The following is a 25,146-nucleotide window of genomic DNA, read 5'->3' as shown; positions in this document are numbered from 1 at the left end:
GCGAGGAGAACTGGGCGGTTAGGTCGACAGTTCAAGACGTGTGAGGTGTTTGTTATGTTTTTAGAAGATGTTGGAGTGGCTTTGTTTGTGTGTATTAGTCTATAACACCCATTTGCTTTCAGCAAACCTATCCGTTGATTACATACGTAATCCCGGGGTGTCTACACGGATAGCAAAGTGTCCGCCTTCTCTGACCGGTCGGCTGCGGGGATTGAACCCTCGCCACAGACCTCTTATGAAGTCTGAGGCTGCTGCTCTACCAACCGAGCCATCGAGGCTCCCCCATTATCACCATCAATCATATTCATAAAAGACTCTATTGGACATACTACCTATTTTAACATTATTCCTATGTTGTTTTAATTTTCTTCATATACCTTTTCACCTAGTCCGCCTTATGAGTCACAACAAAATATGCCTTTTGTTCTAAGTCAGGCTCTGTCTAAAAACAAGATGGGCATTTGAAAACTACTGATATCACGAATCTTCTGAAACTCGACTTCGAAAAGATCAGGGGCACTGACCTTTAAAAGATGGAAAATAAATCACACTCTTGATTCTTGCATGATGACAGGGATAAAAATATACATAGTTAGTATTTATAAGCCACGATGTCTTCTCAATTTCTCGATTTCTTCACATTTTGGAATTGCTTGTCACTAAAGTTCCTCATTGGGCGGATCGCTATCGTACTCGGCTAGCACTCTGCTGGGCCTGCGTTTAATGAAGAATTAGAGGAATTTATTTCTGGTGATAGAAATTCATTTCTCGTTATAATGTGGTTCGGATTCCACAATAAGCTGTAGTTCCCGTTGCTAGGTAACCAATTGGTTCTTAGCCACGTAAAATAAGTCTAATCAGCTGTTAATCAGCTCAGTGGTCTGGTTAAACTAAGGTATACTTAACTTTTGCTTGTCACTAAGCCTAGATTCAAATGAAGACAAATAGTTTTTCTGATGCCCGGCCGAGACTCGATCTCGGGTCCGGGTATCAGAATGAGGTAACGATAATCACAGAGCAATCTACCGTACATTCGTGGGCTTCTTACAAACCCACATGTCCAAAAAGGAAGTCGCCTTTCTGATTCGAAAAAAAAAAAACCGTATGAATATTGCTTAATCGCAGAATGGAGTATAAAACTTAGGCCAAAAGGCCAAGCGCTGGGACATATGAAGTCATTCAGCTCTAAAAGGAGAGGGTGGAAAGTAAGATGGAGAAAAGAGAATATGAACGTAGGTACAGTAAAAGGAATGAAAGGGGTTGTAGCTAGCGCCGAAGGGACGCTGCAAAGAACTATAGTAATGCCTACAGTGCACCATATGAGGTGTATTGGCAGGCACTAGCCCCCTACGGGGTTATTTATTAACGGTACAGGAGGTTTCCACATTCCAAATTCTTGTTCATAAAATTCAAAGTTAAAAACGACTGTTTTTAACAGTGAATTTTATCTAAAGTCCAGGTACCTTAATGAAAAGGAATTAGTTGATTCCTTCAAAACCAAGAATGAAGTCGAGTTACTCCAGTAATTTTTACTAAAATACACTGCAAACATTATCATCACATGTTATCGCTGTTTAACATTTCAGTATCTTATTCATCTAAAACCAATAAATCTAATGCATATGTGCCGCCGAGGGAAACCGCTACTGATTCTGAATCGCAAATAAAATGAAATTCCTTCAGTTACTTGAAAAACTGAAGAATTCACCATAATTCTAAGTGCCTTAGAATTATGGCCGATAAGTCTAATGAGTTCCTTATCAGGAAGAAAACAGACTCTGATAATAACACATATGAATCATTGCAACATCTGGAAACAACATGCCAGCTGAACATAATCTAACACAAACACACACACGCACACACACACATATATATATATGCAGTATGTCTTATATATCTTTCAACAGATATATAAGAGTATTTTTAAACATCAGGATGTCATAACTCTTTCTCTCTCATTGTATGCATATACATACACAGTATATATAAATGTGTGTGTGTAGTTTTATGCCACTCTGTGACAAAAGACAATAGATATAGCATAGGTACAAAAAAAATGTTAGACCATTTTCTTCAGTCCGTTCCCCTGCTTTCTCTCTCTCTCTCTACACACACACACACACACACATATACATATATATATATATATATATATATATATATATATATATATATATATATATATATATATATATATATATATATATATATATATATATATATATATATATATATATATATATATATATATATATATATATATATATATATATATATATATATATATATATATATATATATATATATATATATATATATATATATATATATATATATATATATATATATATATATATATATATATATAATATACATAAGTAAATATATGTTTGTAGAGAGAGAGAGAGAGAGAGAGAGAGAGAGAGAGATAAGCCTACCTTCCACATAAACTAAACTAAAAACCAGACATCACTTAAGGTCAATCAACCAGGAAACATATAAAAATGGCGACCTGACCAGTGATTCTCATAACGATTGCATCCCCCCGCCCCTTTTGTTTGTTTGTGTTGCAATCTGTAAAATCAGCAATTAGCTCAGCTAAGCTGGATAAAAGAGATTACGAACCTTTGAAAAGCCAGCGCAACACGCCAAGGAAGTTCTGCGTAAGTATACTGTGTTTATTTAGAGTAGGAAATTTTAGCAAACGTGGCTAAACCTAGGAATTTTCTTTTTATAGTAGGGCGCATGTCAAAGGAAAACGAGAGACAGGATCGCCGAAAATTAGCTTTTGAAAGCCTTTGCACGTGGCTTGCATGCCCTTCAAATAGGTAATATTTAGGCTCTAACCCATTAAAGGAATAGTGCGGGTATTCCTCCTGTGAAAACATGTGATTTCGAAATCGAATCTTTTAAGTAGGCGCGAGAAATTGACTGCAAACACGTGTTCGAAAAGTCAGACTAACAGCGATGACTAACCCTCTCTCTTGTCTAGAAATAGAGCGAAATTGTATATTATGCTAAGCAAAGCAAAGAACTGGTAGAGTTCAATAAACGTCGTTTTGTTCCCTCCGTTTGGGGAAGTACCGCGTCTGTTTACAAGCATTAACTTCATTCATTCATTCGTTGCAGACAGCGGGCCCAGCGGCCTATAAGATAACAGACAGGGAGGCAAACGGCCTTGACCGACATTCGTCGCACAGTTAGGAAATGTGTGAAAATTTGTTTGTTTGATTTTACTTTGCTTTCCCTTTTCTTGCTCCGCCAAATTGTTTGCATTATTGGGGGGTCTGACATTATATGTTCTGTATTGTTCTGTTTTTTGTTTGTTTTGTTTTGTGCTTTACTACTGCTGTGTGTGTTGCATATCTATTATGAATTTGGGATTACCACCCACCTAATTGCCATTGAGAATAAAACTTCTCCCCTAAGTAAGTAAAATTAGCGCCCTCGCTAATCAGACCTCGTCTGTGCGGGAATTCTCCTAGAGAGTCAATATTACCAATCTCGTCGCCAAGTCAGCCCGTTTCGTCGGTACCTTGGGAGACCAATCATTTGCTAATTATCGTCCCCAATCAGCCCGCTTTGTCGGTACCTTGGGAGACCAATCATTTGCTAATTATCGTCCCCAATCAGTCTGCTCTGTCGGTACCTTGGGAGACCAGAGAATTCCAATTCCTAATTCCCCGCTGTAGCCTGCTGCGTCGGGGCGGGCGATCATTCATACATCCTTTGGGAAAATTTCCAAATTCCCCTCCCTCTGTAAAATTAATTTTGTGTAATAGTTGTGTCCTCTCCCACCTGCAAAATGACAGCAAGATCTCAGCAAAGTGAGGATTTCAAGTTCTTCATGTCCTCCAGGAAGCAACTTGGCCTTTCTGGGAAAGAACTAAAAGACTGGGTACAGGAGAGGATGGACGTGATAAAGGCAGAGAGAGAGCGAGGCAGAAAGGAGGCCCAAGAGAGAAGAGAAGAAGCAGCGAGAATGGCTCAAGAGAAAAGAGAAGAAGCAGACAGACAGGAACGAGAAGCAGAGAGACTGGCTCAAGAGAAAAGAGAAGAAGCAGAGAGACAGGAATGAGCAGCAGTGAGACTGGCTCAAGAGAAACGAGAAGAAGCGGAGAGACAGGCTCAGGAGAGATGAGAGACCGTGGAAAGGGAAGAAAAGGACAAGCAGCGTGCCCACGAATTCGCGCTGCTGCAACGACGTGGCCCTTCGCCTCTACCTGCCACCCAGGGGATGAGTGCCTTCAGCCAGGCACTTGCCTGCATGCCAAAATGGACGGAGGCCGAGCCACAGGTGTCGCTCGACACCGCCGAGACAGTCTTAAAGGCCTGCCCCCTGAGTGCTGTCGAACTCTCCCTGGTGTTGGGCAAGTTCCTTGGAGGGAAGGCCCTTATTGCCTACAAAGCTCTCCCGCCGCAGGAGCAAGAAAATTGGGACATCGTCCACCAGACCATCGCCAAGGTGTACGAAATAACCCCTGAACGCTGGAGGAGGCGCTGACGAGGCTAAGTTAAGGAAGTAAACCAGACCTGGGCAGACTGGGCCTACCAGTCCGAGTGCGCCCATGCCAAATGGTTCGAGTACATGGGGGTTACGACCCTCAATGAGGCCATTGAACAAATGAAGATAGAACACTTCCTGCTCTACGCCCCTCCGGCACTCGCCACGCATATCGCCGAGAAGGAGCCCCTGACCTTAGCAGATTGCTGCAGGTTAGCTGACGTCTGGGATACCCATCACCCCCAGGAGAGCTCCCTGAAGAAGAAGATTCAGCCACCCTCCTGGCTCTCAGGTGCCCCTCAGCAGAAGAATGGGCAATACTCGAAACACGCCGTATGTGGGTACTGTAATAAGATAGGGCATCCCAATGAACAGTGCCGAAATAAGCCCACCGTAAATGCCAAGCCCTCTCCCCGCCCCCTATCACATAACATGCCTGCCTCCTCCCCAGGGGCAGTGCGAAAGGATTATAGCAAAAATTACTGCACCTCCTGCAATGTCTATGGGCATTCTGCATCATGGGTGAAATGCTTTAAAAATAACTCCAAACCTGTCTCCGTCACCTTATCGGTGACTAATTCCAAGTCCTTGGGCCCTCCTGCAGAAGGTCCCATCTATGTAGCCCCTCCCCAGGGTAAGTACCCAGCGCACCGAGTCACTGCATTTGATGACTCGGGCGCACAGATTCCCCTCTTACGGGAAGACAGAATTCCCTATGGGGCAGTAATAAACAGGCAGGACTTAGTAACGATCGAGGGAGTGAATCGCTACAAAATGATCCTCCCTATGGTCCAGCTGAGGGTTACCAGACCCCGCAAAGCCAGGACGTTTTATCTCGCTGTAGCGAAACACATTCCAGGAGGCTATGATGTCCTTCTGGGTCAGGACTTCATGTCCCCCTCCAAACAAAGACAATTATGGGGTCCAAATTCCCCAAATAATCCTACAGATCTAAGTCCAGTGCCCAGCACTGCCTCAGTGCCAGTGCCGAGGCGCCAGCCAGATCTCCCTTCAGGAGAATCTCGTCCATCAACTCCTCTGCCAGTACCACTTAGGCTCACTGAGGAGTGCCAATCTCCGTTCGTCCAGACAGACGAGACCACTACCACATCGCTACCAGCGCCAGTGCCAGTGCCAGTGTCAGAGCACGCCCCTGATCCCCCTCCAAGGGATCCAACTCCAAACCCCCTCTCTTCGCCCGGCCTGGTGCCGCTGCCAGTGTTGGTAGCAAGAGAGACGGGTTCTCCTGACCCCAGCGGAGGATCACCCAAAGGCACGTCTCCTCACTCTCGCCGCCCTCAGCAGATACCCTCGCGAGTCATGATTCTGCCTTGCCTCACTGTTTCACAGAGAAACCCGCGAATGTATATATATATATATATATATATATATATATATATATATATATATATATATATATATATATATATATATATATATATATATATATATATATATAATAAACCCCACATTCGCGTTCTCATGATTCGCAGACTCACGCATTCAGGTTTCTCTGTGAAACATATCTACCCATTATTTGAAGAAATTTCGCATTCACCCATTTTTCACTGAGAAATATTCACTAATTACTGTATTTTCATATATATATAATATATACATATATATATATATATATATATATATATATATATATATATATATATATATATATATATATATATATATATATATATATATATATATATATATATATATATATATATATATATATATATATATATATATATATATATATATATATATATATATATATATATATATATATATATATATATATATATATATATATATATAATTATAATCACTCTAACACAGGGTTTGTTTAGCACCACCTCACCACAGGTGATAAAGTGAGACATTGGGTGTAGTTTATCCCTTAAAACTTGCACGCCAATAATAATTCAAGGGTTTAGAGAAAACAGAATCTGCTTGAAATTCAATTTATTGAAACATATGAAAGTGCAAAGAAATAAAAACAAAATATAGTACAGCCTCCCTCAAAATAAAGTTGCAAGGGTGGAAAAATTTTATTTCCACAGTAGGTTGTCTCCCCAGTACCTTATAAGCATCTGGGGAGAGTAAACAAGAAATTCTTATTCCTTAAGTTTAAGGGCAAAAGAAAACATAACAAAAATAATGTAACATAACAAAAGTAAGTTCATTATAAACTTCAACAAAAGAGCGTCTGCCAAGATAACCAAAGTACAATAGAATGGGCATCAGATTCCATATTCCAAACATGGCAGTGTCATGATTTGAAAAAAATTTTGTAACTGCCCATGTAAGCTTTATAATTCCCTAACAATCGTTTCCTCTTCCTCAGACACAGGCACAAAACATACATTAAACATAGACTATTACAGCCTTCATCATTACTCAGCGCTGGCTCTTCTGTGTTTCCCTCAATTCGTACTCTGGTTCTTCTTTTGTCTACTTCCATTCGTACTCTGCGACAACCCTTCTTTATTTATCTTCACATTCTTATGCTGCGGTGGCTCTTCCTCTTCGCTAACTACCATTCGCATTTTTGGAGGGGCACAAAAAGTTGTAGCGATTCCTTTTCCTATTTTTTACTTCTCTGCAAATCGTGAGCCAAGCCTCGTTCGGTTGCTTCATCTTAATTTTTTCCTGCAGGTATGTGTTTTTTTTTTTTTGTGAAGTTATCCATAACTGTGCAAAGCAGGGAAAAATTAGCAATGAACAGGACAACAAGAAGACTGGAAATCATCTACATGATGTACTTTGTACTGAGTAAAGGACGGAGGAACAAAAGATATAGAGATTTATAAAAAATAATTTGTGTCAAATTTTTCAACAGACGAGATCATTTGAATTTCTCTTGAAAGACAGATTTTTTCCTTGGTGAGCTGTGGGAGGAAAGATGGTACACTCCTCCATAATCCACTTACACCACAAAGTTCTAGTTGGCTTCTTTGTCAGTGGTGACTTCACGGCCATATGGCGATGGGTCTGAAATGTAAAGAGGATATCCTTGAATTTTTGTTGAACATTATTTCATCTGAGCATTTGATTTTTGGATCTTAATATCAAAGAAATGCTAGCGTGTTAGCAACGTTAAACTGCAACATGAATATTTCTCCTACAGTTTTTGCGGCTCCATGACTATGACTCCTGTGAAAGGCTAAACTTTTTATGACGTTCCGATATCAACATAGGTTCACCTCTTTGCTCTGAATTGGTGCATAAAGTGTGAATGAAGACAACTCTTCTAATACTCACGCGATTTGGGGCAACAGCACTTGCATCCACTTCCACTGCATCCGCCGTGATGCTCGGACTCGTGAGACTGGCAGCTCGACTTGCAACGACCCTTAGCTCTCGTGCACGACTGTTTCTCCTGGCAAGACTCTTCTGTGAATGAGAAAGTAATCACAGTCATTTCTGTCACGCTAAGAAATGACGAGCATTAGGCTAGGCCTTGCCGCAGTAAAGCTACTGAAGATGAAAAACGTGCTAGAATTAAAGATAATAGATGGAAACATCACGAGCAGATTTTCCACAGCCATCTGCTGGCTTAATCTAAACCATTCGACTGGGCGCATATGGTACACTCGCTATGTGCTCTTGCTGCATAATTTGATGGAGTAATTCTCTTCTGAGAGACAGCATGCACGGATAACAGTTATTCAGTTTCACCGAATAACAATTTCCTTAGCCATGCAATTAAAAGGCACTTCTTGTTGCCCAAAGTAAATAGTGAGAATCCATGAAGGTATGGACCTTTAACAAATCATGAAGAGTAAGGAGATAAGTTAATGTCTTACTGACGCAGCAGCCACAGTCTTCAGATGACCCACAGTGGCTATTCATGAAGTGACCATCGCCACAACTGGATTTGTCGCAACACATACCTCCCCTTCTTTGGCACTGACTACTTGTTTTGCACTCTGAATGATGAGGTGGCTCAGGCTTATCTGAGGATGAGGGAGCTAATAATTAACTTCATAGGACAGTGAATGAAATGATAATCAACTATTCAAACACTTCATATAGCACATCTGTATGTTCATGCGTACATACTTGTATTAATACATATATCAAACAAAGGCTTATATGAAGAAGAATTAACAACGAAGGTTCACTTTCATCAGGATTGAAAGCAGTCGCAGTTCTGCAAGAGCAATGAAGAGAAAAATAGGCAAAAACTGTCCTGGAAACAGAAAATAAGGTTACATTATGAGTTCTGCTTACAGAAATGTTCTGCAGATAAGACAGATAATGAAAATTAAATATAAGGAAGTTAAAACAACAGAAAGCTACCAAATTAAGGAAGGAGAGTATATAGGAATTACTCTTCTACAGGTTTTACAAAGTTGCTAACAAAGAAGAATGAGACTGGGTGAGCAAGTAAAGCTCTGAGGAACTCCACCGAAAACATGAGGAAGACCATATCGGGCAGTACAGTAGACAGCGGAAGTTAAATGAAGTTGATCGAAGAGCTGAAAATGAGTTAATGGAGGATTCTCTGAGGTCCAGCAGACAGGATGACCCAGCATGCATTGAATGAGAAAGATATCCTTGAGATGCAGTTTAAAGAAGTTGAAACAATCCTCCACAGCCACAAGTCACTTACTGATACAACAGCCACAGTTTTTTCCTTTCCCACAGTATTTTTTGACGAAGGATCCATGCTTGCAACTGGCTTCATGGCAACAGATGCCACCTTTTCTTTTACATTTCTTGGTTGTTTCACAAGTTGCAGGTTGATGAGCCTTAGCTGTGGCAGCAAAGACCCAGTCATCAATTTAGCAAGTCTGCTGCATTTCTTTAGTTCACAACTTCATGCACATGAAGTCTGCATTTGTCAGTGATTCAAATATGGGCCACTCTCTTAAATTAGTTGTGTAGGTTTCATTATGATTAATTTTACCAACAATGATGGTTTTATGAAATTTAGGCAGTCAAGCCAAGCACTCAGGCACTTATGGCCATTCTGCACCTAGACAGTAAAAAGGGGGAGTGAGTGGTCGGACAGCAAGATAGAGAGATCCAGACAATAAAGGAGATGAAGTACAGGTAGTCCTCGAACAAGTTCCGTTCCGAGACATTTGTAAATTCCATTTGTTTTTAAGCCCAACAAAGTTAGCCTACGCATCCAGCATTGCAGTTAGCCTCTGGCATACAGCACTGTATGGAAATTAAGATTTCTATCAAGACAATTTGGTCTCGTCTTTAAAATAAAAGCCTTTATTATTTCCTTGAAAAAGCGGCAATGAAATGCATGAAATACACTTCGTATGTCCAATGTATCTTGTGGGCCAGGAAGTTTGTATCTTTGAAAGTCTGCAGGACTACCTGTACAAGGATCTAAATGTGGAACTGAGAGAAAACTACACAGCCGCACAAAGAAATACTAGTTACAGAGGGTGGTCAGTAAGACTGAAGAAATAAAGAGGAAATGGAGGCAAAGTAAAAGGCTAAAAAGTGGGTGCAGCTAAGGGCCAAAGGGACACTACAAACACCCTTTAGCAATACCTGAAGCGCACCGTGAGAACTGCAGACAGTGGCAACTCCCTATGGGGAAAAAGAACAGCAATAGTGACGCAAACGATAATCACAGACCAGCTTTTGCAAGCATGTCATATACTATCTTCCTAGCACTCAGAAACAGCCATTATAAGATGTTACAAGAAAAATTTCACCTAGAGCCAAAAAAATTTATGCGTGACGCTATGTGGATCCAATTATTCTATCACTAAATACGTATTACTTTTGTACTAAATTAATTAGGAGTGTAAACCACCTGAAATCTTGAATGATACTTACTCAAACAGCAACCACAGTCACGCCCTCCATGACAGTATCTCTTGACGAAATGTCCGTTTGTACAGTGTTCACGACCGCAACAGTAACCCCCTTTGTGCTTACATTCCGAGGTTGTACGGCACTTTTCAGGCACTGGGCGATTTATACAGCAACCACAGTCGTGCCCTCCATGACAATATTTCTTGGCAAAATGTCCACTTGTACAGTGTTGACGACCACAACAGTAACCCCCTTTGTGCTTACATTCCGAGGTTGTACGGCACTTTTCAGGCTCTGGGCGATTTATACAGCAACCACAGTCGTACCCTCCATGACAGTACATCTTGGCAAAATGTCCACTTGTACAGTGTTGACGACCACAACAGTAACCCCCTTTGTGCTTACATTCCGAGGTTGTACGGCAGACTTCGGGATGGGGAGGAGGCTTAATGGCTAGAATAGTAAATGAACCAATAGTCAATTCAAGGAAGAGGCTCTCCAGATGATATAGTAGTCAATTCAAGCAACAGGAAAAAAACACAAGGAAACTGACTACGAGGGTCGACTCTAGAAACGGAACTGAAATGTTATTCAAGAAAGTTACAAGGTATTCGAAAGATAATTAAAAATGCATTTTAAATTGTGGTTAAGAGCATATTAATTTAAAAACAAAGAAACGTTTTAGTGAAGTGAAATAAACTGACTAAAGAAAATTCATATTCACAGTACATTAAGGTGAATTTCTCAAGACTCCAGGAAATTCATGGGGTTGTATGGAATTTGGAAATGGCACATAAAATGTAATTATTCTAAATTCCTGCACATTTAACATGGATGAGCAATGATACAAAAAAGGAAAACTGTAAGAACAGGAGACAAATTATATGATGATGATGATGATGATTAATTATTATTCGCAGTATCAGTGACAATGTTGCTGAAGTAGAGGAGTTTCACAATTATCATCGACTTCATCACCATGTTTGCAAACAGATACAACAGTTTTCACGTCACACTTTCTACTTCATCAGAGAATTTTCAGGCAGAAACAACATCCGGTACTTGGTGGAAGAGCCAGTGTTTACATTACGATAAAAGATGGTGGCAAAGGGCGGTCATCAATGTCAATTCTGCCTCATCAGTAATTCAGCTTAGATCTCATCAAGTTACCTCTGTCTGTCTCTCCTATTTCTTGTTTATCTCTGCGAGGGTCTGCAGTATGACCAAGTGGTCAGGTAAACCAACTTGAAAATATTGATATCTTGCAGCGAAGATGCTTCTACTTACGTGGCGGCGGATTAACACAACACTTGCAGTTGTGGCCGGGACAGTCTTTTGACGTCTGACCCGCGCAGGAAAGCCTGTCGTCTATACAACGGCCCCCCATGGCTAAGCAGGAGGAAGAAGTCTCGCAAGGTGGTAGACAACACGTACAACTCCCATAACTGCACAAGTCGTCGTAGGGACGCTGGACAGTAGAACATTTGGTGTCACATTTTCCGCGGCAGCTCTCGCAGGATTTGGTCTGCGAGCATCTCATCCCTGGCAGACAGGGAGACAACTTCCTGGTCACTCCTTAGCAATGCTTCGTAACATTTTCGACACAAAGCATCCCTCGAGTTGCTAGGTGTTTTACCCTTATGACCTGGCACTGAATGGGTTCTAACGTGACACAATAAAGTCAAAAAACAGCATTACACTCGATTTTAAGAGTTGGTTTGAAATGCCATGCTTTTATTATGAGGATGAGAATCTCTCTCTTTCTCTCTCTCTCTCTCTCTCTCTCTCTCTCTCTCAACTATGCGTGAATGAGTCGCCTCAGGAAAACCGAGTAGTTGTTGTTGTCCTTCGGCCTGCATATAAAACTAATTTTCCTACTGCTTCTGTCAGGAAAAAAAATGGATGACGTGTTCTTGAATACCAACTCAGAAACTTAAGTTCATTTCATTCAACTTGTACGGAACACTAAAGCGTAAAGGCCAGATATGGAAACATGGGAACACATAAGTACGAAACAGTAAAACAAAATATTCCATTTCAGGTCTTTCATACAAGCATGGAAAAATGCACGAATCGAACATACGAATTAGGCTTAACAGAGCTTAAATAATATGAAAATTAAGTTTCAAAGAGTGGCATATCTGCTGACTGCAGTAACTACAGGCCAATCTCTATTCTCCTGTGTTCTCCAAAGTTGCTGAAAAACTGATTTTTAAGCCACTATATAAGTATGTTGAATCTAAAGGATTATTAGCTGATAGTCAATATGCGTACAGGAAGCAGTTAGGTACCTGCGATGCTCTTTTAGACTTGACATGCCATTTGCAAGGGAACCTTGATAAGGGTTTTGAGTGCAGAGTAATTCAAATAGATTTTAGTGCTGCTTTCGATATACGACATCACAAGGAACTTATTTATAAACTTCAGAATCTTCGAGTGGGGGGATATGTTTTAGGATTACTTTAAGACTTCCTTACAAGTAGGGAGCAGTGAGTTGCTGTGGACGGGATCTTTAGTGAACCAAGACGTACTGTGTCTGGAGTTCCACAGGGATGTATTCTTGGTCCACTGTTAATTTTAGTCTACATAAGTGATATGGTTGTTGGCCTGGAAAACAAGATTGTTCAGCATGAAAGTTTCCACTTATGAGAAATGAAGTCGCTCTCAGCCTCAATCGGTGGGGTATGAGGATAAACTCCAGCAAAGCGAAAACACTGTTAATTAGCAGATCTTGCACAGATTGCCCACGCCATACCCCCCTTCCGGTGGATAGAACTTTGCTGAATGAGTCTGAAGTCTTAAATATTCTAGGTGTAACTTTTGACTCACATCTCACTTTTGAGACATCTAATTAAAGTTTCAGCAAATGCCGCACGAAAGTTAGGTATTGCTCGGAAGGCCCCATGTATTTATAACAATGATAAAATCAATGCAACCTGTTTTGGGTCATTTGTACTTCCTTTACTGGAATACTGTTCTCCTGTGTGGATGTCTGCTTCTGCCAGAGATTTATCCCTTTTAAATGAGTGGTTCGTGGTGATAGGTTTCTGTTTCCTAATAGTAGCAGTTATGATTTGAACCATCGAAGGATGGTGTCTTGATTATCACTTTTTCATAAGCTGTGTCTGAACAGAGATCTTTCACATTCTCAATTAATCCCTGATCCCCTTTATCTGCTGAGAGCAACCAGATTCGCTGAACAGCAGCACCAATTTGCAGTGAATGTGCCTCTCTGTAGAACTTCTCAGTTCCAGAGGACCTTTATTCCTCTCACTGTTGGACTGTGGAACAGCCTCCCAGAGGGAGTCTTCCAATTGGAACAGCCTCCCAGAGGGAGTCTTCCAATTGGAACTTCAGAAGTTCAAGCGAAAATGCAATGCATGACTACCCCAATACTATTCCTATTGCATTTTAATAAATTTTTATCTATCTTTTTATTAATTTTTTTCTTTTAATAAATTTGATCTCTTCTTTCTGTATTTGCCTTTACTCCTCTTACTTCTTCCTAATGAACACCAAGTTCTTTGGAAGTTTGAATTTCAAGTCAGTGGCCCCTGTGTTGTTCCACAAGAATAGGTTTCATCTACTGAATAATAATAATACTAAGTACAATATTTACGTATACTGACCAGATGCAGATGCAGAGAGAGAGAGAGAGAGAGAGAGAGAGAGAGAGAGAGAGAGAGAGAGAGAGAGAGAGAGAGAGAGAGAGAGAAAGCGGAATGGGGATCACATAAGGGAATATGTAGTTGAGCTAGAAAAAAACAGAGAGACACAAAAGTTAAACTTGAACCAAGTGAGAGGATATGTGACAAACAGTTAGAGAGAGAGAGAGAGAGAGAGAGAGAGAGAGAGAGAGAGAGAGAGAGAGAGAGAGATTCAAGCGGAACTGGCACCGGACAAGAGAATGTGTGTGACTGAGGTATAAAACATGAGAGACAGAAAAGTAGTTAAAGAAGAGGTGCGATCACACCAACAATAAGAGAGAGAGAGAGAGAGAGAGAGAGAGAGAGAGAGAGAGAGAGAGAGAGAGAGAGACTCACCTATGCAACAGTGGCAAACTGGGCAATTTCCGAAGGAGAAGGTCTTGGTCGAGGAGCAGTGACCACCGGATCCCCAGCTCTTGATGCTGTGTGACGTCATGCAGACACCGCCTTCGTTGTGACACTGGCCGATCGTGTCCCTGCAGAAGGTCTTCGCCTCCACCTCCTCGTAGGACATGGTGGTGTTCGTTTCGTTCCCGAACACGCCCGTGTCGAAGTCGATGTCCTCCGAAACGCTCTGGAAAATCCCAAATCTGGTTAAAGAATAGAAATTGGAAAATTTCAAACTCGGTTAAAGAATAGAAAATGGAAAGCTCCAGATCCGGTTAAAGAAGAGAAAATGGAAAATTCCAAATCCGGTTAAAGAATAGAAAATGGAAAATTTCAAACTCCGGTTAAAGAATAGAAAATGGAAAGTTCCAGATCCAGTTAAAGAAGAAAAATTGGAAAATTCCAAATTCGGTTAAAGAAAAGAAGAGAAATTGGAAAATTTCAAATTCGGTTAAAGAATACAAAATGGAAAGTTTCAGATCCGGTTAACGAAGAGAAAATGGAAAATTCCAGATCCGGTTAAAGAAAGAGAATGGAAAATTCAGATCCGGTTAAAGAATAGAGAATGGAAAGTTCTAGATCCAGTTAAAGGAGAGAAAATGGAAAATTCCAAATCCGGTTAAAGAATTGAAATCAGAGAATTTCAAATTCGGTTAAAGAATAAAAAATGGAAAGTTCAGATCCGGTTAAAGATGAGAAAATGGAAAATTCCAGATCCGGTCAAAGAATAGAAATTGGAAAATTTCAAAATCAGTTAAAGAATACAAAATGGAAAGTTCCAGATCCGGTTAAGAAGAAAAAATGGAAAGTTCCCAAATCCGGTTAAAGAACAGAAAGTGGTAAATTCCAACTCCGGTTACAGAATAGAACATGGAAAACAAATCCGGTTCAAGAAGAGAAAGAGGCTTTCATTTGAGGCAAACCTATAAGGCTATTAAGCAACAAATGTAAGCATCCACAGGGCAGAAGTTCTTTGCAAAGAAAGAAAAATATTTGCATACAGAACCAATAAGACCGGTCAGAAAACTCATGTGGTATTGCAGCTAAGAACTAAAAGGGTGAAAAATGAGTAGATGCCATAGTGATAGTAAATCTTAGGTGGAAAAAAAATGCATGAGACTCTTCTGAGATGGTCTGATCGTGTGGAACGGCCGGAGGACGATAGTGTATAATTCGAGAGTACTAGAATGGAGGGGTAGAGGAAAGCCTACAGAGTGCTCAATAGATGGTTTAAAAGCGGCATAGGAGAGCAAGGGCCTTAATATCCGGGTCTGATGTGATGCTGATGAGCCCTAGGATAAAAGTATGAAATTCCTAGTGTTGTGCAAGTTTTCTGCCCAGGGCATTCATCCACAATTTAGCATTTAGAGTGTGAATAGACAGCAGTCACTGCAATGTTTTTTTCCTGGATTGAATTGAATAGAATATAGAATTTAGGCCAAAGGCCAAGCACTGGGACCTATGAGGTCATTCAGCACTGAAACGGAAATTGACAGTAAAAGGTTTGAAAGGTGTAACAGGAAGAAAACCTCAAAGCAGTTGCACTAAGAATCAATTGTTAGGAGAGGGTGGAAACTAGGATGGAAAAAAGAGAATATAAAAGGAGGTACAGTAAAAGGAACGAAAAGGGTTGCAGCTAGGGGCCGAAGGGACACTGCAAAGAACCTTAAGTAATGCCTACAGTGCACAGCATGAGGTGCACGTGGTCTTTTAAGCTAACTCTTATTTTCTGGTGAACAACTGATTTAAATCCCTCTTACTGTATACTACTGACAAGCAAAGATATTCAAGGCAAAGGGAGGATTTGGTGTAACGTTGTGTTTTGATAATGTACTGGATCTAGGAATGAATATACACCACTTCAAGTATCAAAGTATCTGAAAGAATCACATGATGGCAATCTTGAGTACGGGATGTTTTCAGAAAGGCAAGAGTCCGTGCTAATACATGGCTAGTACAACCTAGTAAAACAGCAACGATGGAAGGGACAAAAACAACGACGATGAGTGGAATGGAATGGAATATAGAATTTAGGCCAAAGTCCAAGCACTGGGACTTATGAGGTCATTCAGCGTTGAAAGGTAAATTGGGAGTAGAAAGGTTTGAAAGGTGTAACAGGAGGAAAACCTACCAGTTGCACTATGATGCAATTGTTAGGAGAGGGTGCACAACAAGAAAGAGAATATGAATGGAGGTAAAGTAAAAAGAATGAAAGGGGTTACAGCTAGGGGCCGAAGGGACTCTGCAAAGAACCTTAAGTAATGCCTACAATGCACCGAGTGAGGTGCGCTGACGGCACTCTCCCCCCCCACCCCCTACGGGGACAACAACAATGACTACTTGTAAAACGAGTTAGTGTTAATAAAATTTCCACAGCAAAGCTTTCATACCTCTTCCGTTGTCTCATTTTCTGCGAGTGCCACCCTGGACTCTACCGTTGTCACATCTTCTGCAGGTGCCACCCTGGGCTCTTCCGCTGTCACATTTTCTGCAAGTGCCACCGTGGGCAAAAGCAGCAGGAATAACTTCTGCATGAACATCATCGCCACCGCTCTTCCTTCTCACTTCAGTTTGCTTTCAGGTTTCGTGAGATCTCCTCCCTTTTCCTCTGCTGGTAAGTCTCGTCGTTACTGTGTGATGAAACAAGTGCCTTGTGGCAGCAAGATCTACTGCAGGGTTCCGCTGACGACGGAATGCTCTCTGATGCTTGGCCCCGTGGTTGGGCGTTTTATATTGTGAGTCTGACCCCAATTTTAGTCTCAACGTGTGAGTGGCCTTAATGTTGTTCTTGGGAACAGGAAGTCTGATGAACGAATTCCCGGCCGAATGAGTGAGTCACCTGGTTTTATTAGGGACAGAACAACAGGCATCCCAATTCTCTCCAGCTGTAAATCATTCGCGACATTTATCTCCTTTTTCATGTTGTTTTCATTCGGCATTTCCTCTCTTTCTTCGTTTATGAGCATTCTGTTTGGTGGACCAACGGCTAATCGCCAAAGTTTTAGGAGAGACCTAATTTCCGACAGGCCCAAGAGACCAACCCCCCAAAAATCCAACCTAAACGATCCCTTATTCAAATCCAGAACCCTGCCTAACTTCAATCATTTGTTCCCCAGTCAAGAGGTCCACCTTCAGTTTAATTTTTGTGAAAATCGAAGTAGGAAGTTTCTGAATAATCCTGCTAATCAAAAGACAAATAGACAAGCTGACAGACACACCGAAGCAAATACGTAATTAACTTGTAAGAGATAATAATAATAATAATAATAATAATAATAATAATAATAATAATAATAATAATAATAATAATAATAATAATAATAATAATAACCCTTTGCAGTTCATGTAAATAAAGGAAAGTTGGAGTCATTCGAATTTAGGTCATTTATCTTGGAAATAATAATAATAATAATAATAATAATAATAATAATAATAATAATAATAATAATAATAATAATAATAATAATAATAATAATAATCTTTGCAGTTCGTGTAAATAAAAGCAACTTGGAGTTCTTTGAATTTTCATTTATTTTGTAAATGATTATATAAACTTATTCATTATGGCCAAGTTTGATTTGATATGATTTCAATCATCTACTATTTGCGTTTTTCCTTCCAAGTCATTTCTCAGGGTTCTGTTTTAGGGAAGTTTTCTTTATAAGTCAGCGGCATAATGGGACTGTTCTTCAAGTCTCTCACTCTGAACAATTATAACAGAATGGAACCACTGTTGTAACAAATACGGTGACTCGTAAATAGTTCTTTTCTATTTATTCTGTTTACCTGATTACTTGACGCCGCTTTACAAGGCGAAATATTAGCATGGCGAGCGAGTTATTTATCAGGATAACAGTGAAGGGGATAAAATTATAATCAACAGGGTCTCAAGTTCCTCACACATCTTTGGACACGCTTCCTACTGGAAGCCCTTGATCCTTGGAGGAAATAAATGAAGAAGTTTTCTCCCTCACACTGGCGAGATTCGAACCCTTAAGATTTTTGAACGGAGATTTATGTTCCCTATGAATCGTGGGTTTGTCAGTGTTTAGGTTTTTTTTTTTACTTATAGTTTCTTTTTTAACACTTCATGAAACGGTCCTGTTCATCATCGCACTAGTAAAGAGAAAAGAGGTTCGTGAAAATTAGCCCACAAAATCGTGGAAAACCAACGATTCTAGGTCAATTATTTGTAGCGAAACACCTGCTCTGATACTATACTGATGATTTGAAACTGTGTTCCCGTGCTAAGGAGGCTATTGACACTTCCAACGCACAGCGCAAAAGCTGTTTTTGATTACGTGTAGCTGAAAACATAAAGGGGTTGCCGACGGAAATCACATCAATGAATGGAAGGCGAACAGCTGGTCTTTGATGTTTCCGCGATCATTCACGAAAAACTTGTGGGGGCAGACCTTACTGTGGACTGTGAACGTGAGCCCAGAGGTGTCTACGAAGCCAACAGATCAGTGGTTCTCAAAAATTTTTTGGGTGTTGTTACCCCAGGGGCAGTGGTGTGATAGATCACCATTACCCCATTCCTCTTCAGTTTTGTGAAGTTATAATACACAGGAAAGAAAAATATTGGAATGCTTCACTTATGATGCATTTTATGTTAAGAAATGAATTCTACTTTTACTCAAGTCTTAAGAAATAAAGAATCTTTATTATCTATTCATTAACTAATCTATTTATTTATTCATTTATTTATTATTATTATTTATAAATGTACTGAATTTTACTCCAAAGAACTATTACTTTTAGAAAGTGCCTTGTTAGCCCCCAGAAACGGCTTTGTTAACCCCACTGGGGTAAATACCCCCAGTTTGAGAACCACTGCAGTAGATTGAGTGGGTGGCTAAATCATGGGTCCTTTTACGTTTTGTCTTTTTTTTACATTGATTGCATAACATTCCTAGTTTTTTTTTTACACTACAGACGAAGGCTTTTCGTAAACTGAGCTGAGAAAAATAAAATACAAGACTACGAATCACTTTCGTGTTATTAAATGCATCTCTTCACGGTAAAGTAACACAAAGATGTCAGTTTATTTACGTCGCTCGTGACAACAATACGTTAAATGGAAAGCAACTGAACTGTTCAAAACTAAGCTGTTTGAAATAATGTTAAAAACAGTTTATCAAATTAACAAAGGTCTTGACTGGAGTTCATCAAATTAACATTTTTCGTCTTTATACATAATTCTATTACGACTCAGCAACTCCTTATTTTATAATTTCCTTTACGTTCGTCCAATCTATTCCATTATCATCATCAATCTTCTTCGTTTTAACGTGCTTTTTCCCATTTTTATATGGGGTATGCACGATGCCTTCTTTTGAAGGACTTTGATTTGGCGGTGGGGTAGGCCGTAGCCTCGATCGGCTGCCCTGCCTGACATCGCTTAGACCCCGGTAATGAATGTGTACATGTATGGTACCAAATCCCCAGCCCCCTTTCTCCCAGCAGCGAGGAGAACTGGGCGGTTAGGTCGACAGTTCAAGACGTGTGAGGTGTTTGTTATGTTTTTAGAAGATGTTGGAGTGGCTTTGTTTATGTGTGTTAGTAGTCTATAACACCCATTTGCTTTCAGCAAACCTATCCGTTGATTACATACGTAATCCCGGGGTGTCTACACGGATAGCAAAGTGTCCGCCTTCTCTGACCGGTCGGCTGCGGGGATTGAACCCTCGCCACAGACCTCTTATGAAGTCTGAGGCTGCTGCTCTACCAACCGAGCCATCGAGGCTCCCCCATTATCACCATCAATCATATTCATAAAAGACTCTATTGGACATACTACCTATTTTAACATTATTCCTATGTTGTTTTAATTTTCTTCATATACCTTTTCACCTAGTCCGCCTTATGAGTCACAACAAAATATGCCTTTTGTTCTAAGTCAGGCTCTGTCTAAAAAACAAGATGGGCATTTGAAAACTACTCATATCACGAATCTTCTGAAACTCGACTTCGAAAAGATCAGGGGCACTGACCTTTAAAAGATGGAAAATAAATCACACTCTTGATTCTTGCATGATGACAGGGATAAAAATATCCATAGTTAGTATTCATAAGCCACGATGCCTTCTCAATTTCTCGATTTCTTCACATTTTGGAATTGCTTGTCACTAAAGTTCCTCATTGGGCGGATCGCTATCGTACTCGGCTAGCACTCTGCTGGGCCTGCGTTTAATGAAGAATTAGAGGAATTTATTTCTGGTGATAGAAATTCATTTCTCGTTATAATGTGGTTCGGATTCCACAGTAAGCTGTAGTTCCCGTTGCTAGGTAACCAATTGGTTCTTAGCCACGTAAAATAAGTCTAATCAGCTGTTAATCAGCTCAGTGGTCTGGTTAAACTAAGGTATACTTAACTTTTGCTTGTCACTAAGCCTAGATTCAAATGAAGACAAATAGTTTTTCTGATGCCCGGCCGAGACTCGATCTCGGGTCCGGGTATCAGAATGAGGTAACGATAATCACAGAGCAATCTACCGTACATTCGTGGGCTTCTTACAAACCCACATGTCCAAAAAAGGAAGTCGCCTTTCTGATTCGAAAAAAAATAAAAACCGTATGAATATTGCTTAATCGCAGAATGGAGTATAAAACTTAGGCCAAAGGCCAAGCGCTGGGACATATGAAGTCATTCAGCTCTAAAAGGAGAGGGTGGAAAGTAAGATGGAGAAAAGAGAATATGAACGTAGGTACAGTAAAAGGAATGAAAGGGGTTGTAGCTAGCGCCGAAGGGACGCTGCAAAGAACTATAGTAATGCCTACAGTGCACCATATGAGGTGTATTGGCGGCACTAGCCCCCTACGGGGTTATTTATTAACGGTACAGGGAGGTTTCCACATTCCAAATTCTTGTTCATAAAATTCAAAGTTAAAAACGACTGTTTTTGACAGTGAATTTTATCTAAAGTCCAGGTACCTTAATGAAAAGCAATTAGTTGATTCCTTCAAAACCAAGAATGAAGTCGAGTTACTCCAGTAATTTTTACTAAAATACACTGCAAACATTATCATCACATGTTATCGCTGTTTAACATTTCAGTATCTTATTCATCTAAAACCAATAAATCTAATGCATATGTGCCGCCGAGGGAAACCGCTACTGATTCTGAATCGCAAATAAAATGAAATTCCTTCAGTTACTTGAAAAACTGAAGAATTCACCATAATTCTAAGTGCCTTAGAATTATGGCCGATAAGTCTAATGAGTTCCTTATCAGGAAGAAAACAGACTCTGATAATAACACATATGAATCATTGCAACATCTGGAAACAACATGCCAGCTGAACATAATCTAACACAAACACACACACACACACATATATATATATATATATGCAGTATGTCTTATATATCTTTCAACAGATATATAAGAGTATTTTTAAACATCAGGATGTCATAACTCTTTCTCTCTCATTGTATGCATATACATATACAGTGTATATAAATGTGTGTGTGTAGTCTTATGCCACTCTGTGACAAAAGACAATAGATATAGCATAGACCATTTTCTTCAGTCCGTTCCCCTGCTTTCTCTCTCTCTCTCTCTCTCTCTACACACACACACACACACACACACATATATATATATATATATATATATATATATATATATATATATAAATATATATATATATATATATATATATAAATATATATAATATATATATATATATATATATATATATATATATATATATATATATATATATATATATATATATATATATATATATATATATATATATATATATATATATATATATATATATATATATATATATATAATATATATATATAATATATATATATACATAGAGAGAGAGAGAGAGAGAGAGAGAGAGAGAGAGAGAGAGAGAGAGAAGCCTACCTTCCACATAAACTAAACTAAAAACCAGACATCACTTGAGGTCAATCAACCAGGAAACATATAAAAATGGCGACCTGACCAGTGATTCTCATAACGATTGCATCCCCCCCCGTCCCTTTTGTTTGTTTGTGTTGGAATGTGTAAAATCAGCAATTAGCTCAGCTAAGCTGGATAAAAGACAGATTACGAACCTTTGAAAAGCCAGCGCAACACGCCAAGGAAGTTCTGCGTAAGTATACTGTGTTTATTTAGAGTAGGAAATTTTAGCAAACGTGGCTAAACCTAGGAATTTTTTTTTTCTTATAGTAGGGCGCATGTCAAAGGAAAACGAGAGAAGATCGCCGAAATTTAGCTTTTGAAAGCCTTTGCACATGGCTTGCATGCCATTCAAATAGGTAATATTTAGGCTCTAACCCATTAAAGGAATAGCGCGGGTATTCCTCCTGTGAAAACATGTGATTTCGAAATCGAATCTTTTAAGTAGGCGCGAGAAACCGACTGCAAACACGTGTTCGAAAAGTCAGACTAACAGTGATGACTAACCCTCCCTCTTGTCTAGAAATAGGGCGAAATTGTATATTATGCTAGGCAAAGCGAAGAACTGATAGAGTTCAATACGCGTCATTTTGTTCCCTCCGTTTGGGGAAGTACCGCGTCTGTTAACAAGCATTAACTTCATTCATTCATTCGTTGCAAACAGCGGGCCCAGCGGCCTATAAGATAACAGACAGGGAGGCAAACGGCCTTGACCGACATTCGTCGCACAGTTAGGAAATGTGTGAAAATTTGTTTGTTTGATTTTACTTTGCTTTCCCTTGGCTTGCTCCGCCAAATTGTTTGCATTATTAGGGGGTCTGATATTTATATGTTCTGTATTGTTCTGTTTTTTGTTTGTTTTGTTTTGTGCTTTACTACTGCTGTGTGTGTTGCATATCTATTATGAATTTGGGATTAACCCACCTAATTGCCATTGAGAATAAAACTTCTCCCTAAGTAAGTAAAATTAGCGCCCTCGCTAATCAGACCTCGTCTGTGCGGGAATTCTCCTAGAGAGTCAATATTTCCAATCTCGTCCCAAAGTCAGCCCGTTTCGTCAGCCCGGGAGACCAATCATTTGCGGTACCCCAATCAGCCCGGTTGGTACCTTGGAGACCAATCATTTGCTAATTATCGTCCCCAATCAGCCTGCTTTGTCGGTAAATTGGGAGACCAATCATTCAATCTCGTCCCCAAGTCATCTGTTGGTACCCCAATCATTTGTCCCCAATCAGCCCGCTCTGTCGGTACCTTGGGAGACCAGAGAATTCCAATTCCTAATTCCCCGCTGTAGCCTGCTGCGTCGGGGCAGCCGATCATTCATACGTCCTTTGGGAAAATTTCCAAATTCTCCTCCCTCTTGAAAATTAATTTTGTGTAATAGTTGTGTCCTCTCCCACCTGCAAAATGACAGCAAGATCTCAGCAGAGTGAGGATTTCAAGTTCTTCATGTCCTCCAGGAAGCAACTTGGCCTTTCCGGGAAAGAACTAAAAGACTGGGTACAGGAGAGGATGGATGCGATAAAGGCAGAGAGAGAGAGAGGCAGAAAGGGAGGCCCAAGAGAGAAGAGAAGAAGCAGCGAGAATGGCTCAAGAGAAATGAGAAGAAGCAGAGAGACAGGAACGAGAAGCAGAGAGACTGGCTCAAGAGAAAAGAGGAGAAGCAGAGAGACAGGAATGAGCAGCAGCGAGACTGGTTCAAGAGAAACGAGAAGCGGAGAGACAGGCTCAGTAGAGATGAGAGACTGTGGAAAGGGAACAAAAGGACAAGCAGCGTGCCCACGAATTCGCGCTGCTGCAACGACGTGACCCTTCGCCTCCACCTGCCACCCAGGGGATGAGTGCCTTCAGCCAGGCACTTGCCTGCATGCCAAAATGGATGGAGGCCGAGCCACAGGTGTCGCTCAACACTGCCGAGACAGTCTTAAAGGCCTACCCTCTGAGTGCTGCCGAACTCTCCCTGGTGTTGGGCAAGTTCCTTGGAGGGAAGGCCCTTATTGCCTACAAAGCTCTCCCGCCGCAGGAGCAAGAAAACTGGGACATCGTCCACCAGACTATCGCCAAGGTGTACGAAATAACCTCTGAACGCTGGAGGAGGCGCTGGCAAGGGTAAGTTAAGGAAGTAAACCAGACCTGGGCAGACTGGGCCTACCAGTCTGAGTGCGCCCATGCCAAATGGTTTGAGTATATGGGGGTTACGACCCTCAACGAGGCCATTGAACAAATGAAGATAGAACACTTCCTGCTCTATGCCCCTCCAGCCCTCATCACGTATATTGCCGAGAAGGAGCCCCCGACCTTAGCAGATTGCTGCAGGTTAGCTGATGTCTGGGATACCCATCACCCCCAGGAGAGATCCCTGAAGAAGAAGATTCAGCCACCCTCCTGGCTCTCAAGTGCCCCTCAGCAGAAGAATGGGCAATGCTCGAAACACGCCGTATGTGGGTACTGTAATAAGATGGGGCATCCCAATGAACAGTGCCGAAATAAGCCCACCGTAAATGCCAAGCCCTCTCCCCGCCCCCTATCACATAACATGCCTGTGCCCTCCCCAGGGGCAGTGCAAAAGGATTATAGCAAAAATTACTGCACCTCCTGCAATGTCTATGGGCATTCTGCATCATGGGTGAAATGCCCTAATAATAACTCCAAACCTGTCTCCGTCACCTTATCGGTGACTAATTCCAACCCTAAGAAGGTCCCATCTATGTAGCCCCTCCCCAGGGTAAGTACAGTGATCCTGCATTTGATGACTCGGGCACAGAGACAGAATTCCCTATGGGGCAGTGATAAACAGGCAGGACTTAGTAACGATCGAGGGAGTGAATCGCTA

General features: G+C 40.6%; 1 protein-coding gene across 2 annotated transcripts in view; it reads right to left on the bottom strand.

Annotated features, from left to right (window-relative positions):
• LOC136851436 (latent-transforming growth factor beta-binding protein 4-like) overlaps nucleotides 1-17,474 on the bottom strand; it is a 30,880-nt gene extending 13,406 nt beyond the window's left edge. Inside the window, exons 1-5 of one of the 2 annotated variants that reach the window (XM_067125520.1) lie at nucleotides 16,779-17,474; nucleotides 14,338-14,575; nucleotides 10,316-10,747; nucleotides 7,769-7,900; nucleotides 6,455-7,498 (exon numbers count right to left, since the gene is read on the bottom strand). In XM_067125520.1, the coding sequence (XP_066981621.1) occupies nucleotides 7,449-7,498; nucleotides 7,769-7,900; nucleotides 10,316-10,747; nucleotides 14,338-14,575; nucleotides 16,779-16,931 (1,005 nt within the window). In that variant the 5' untranslated portion in view covers nucleotides 16,932-17,474 and the 3' untranslated portion in view covers nucleotides 6,455-7,448. Of the gene's footprint in view, nucleotides 1-6,454; nucleotides 7,499-7,768; nucleotides 7,901-10,315; nucleotides 10,748-14,337; nucleotides 14,576-16,778 lie in introns of those variants that run through there. The other variant, XM_067125521.1, reaches the window with a different exon arrangement.
• Between the last annotated feature and the right edge of the window lie 7,672 nt (nucleotides 17,475-25,146).

This window comes from Macrobrachium rosenbergii, chromosome 23, assembly GCF_040412425.1.
Source record: "Macrobrachium rosenbergii isolate ZJJX-2024 chromosome 23, ASM4041242v1, whole genome shotgun sequence".
Classification (NCBI taxonomy): Eukaryota; Metazoa; Arthropoda; class Malacostraca; order Decapoda; family Palaemonidae; genus Macrobrachium; species Macrobrachium rosenbergii.
This window is presented reverse-complemented; position numbering and strand designations above follow the sequence as displayed.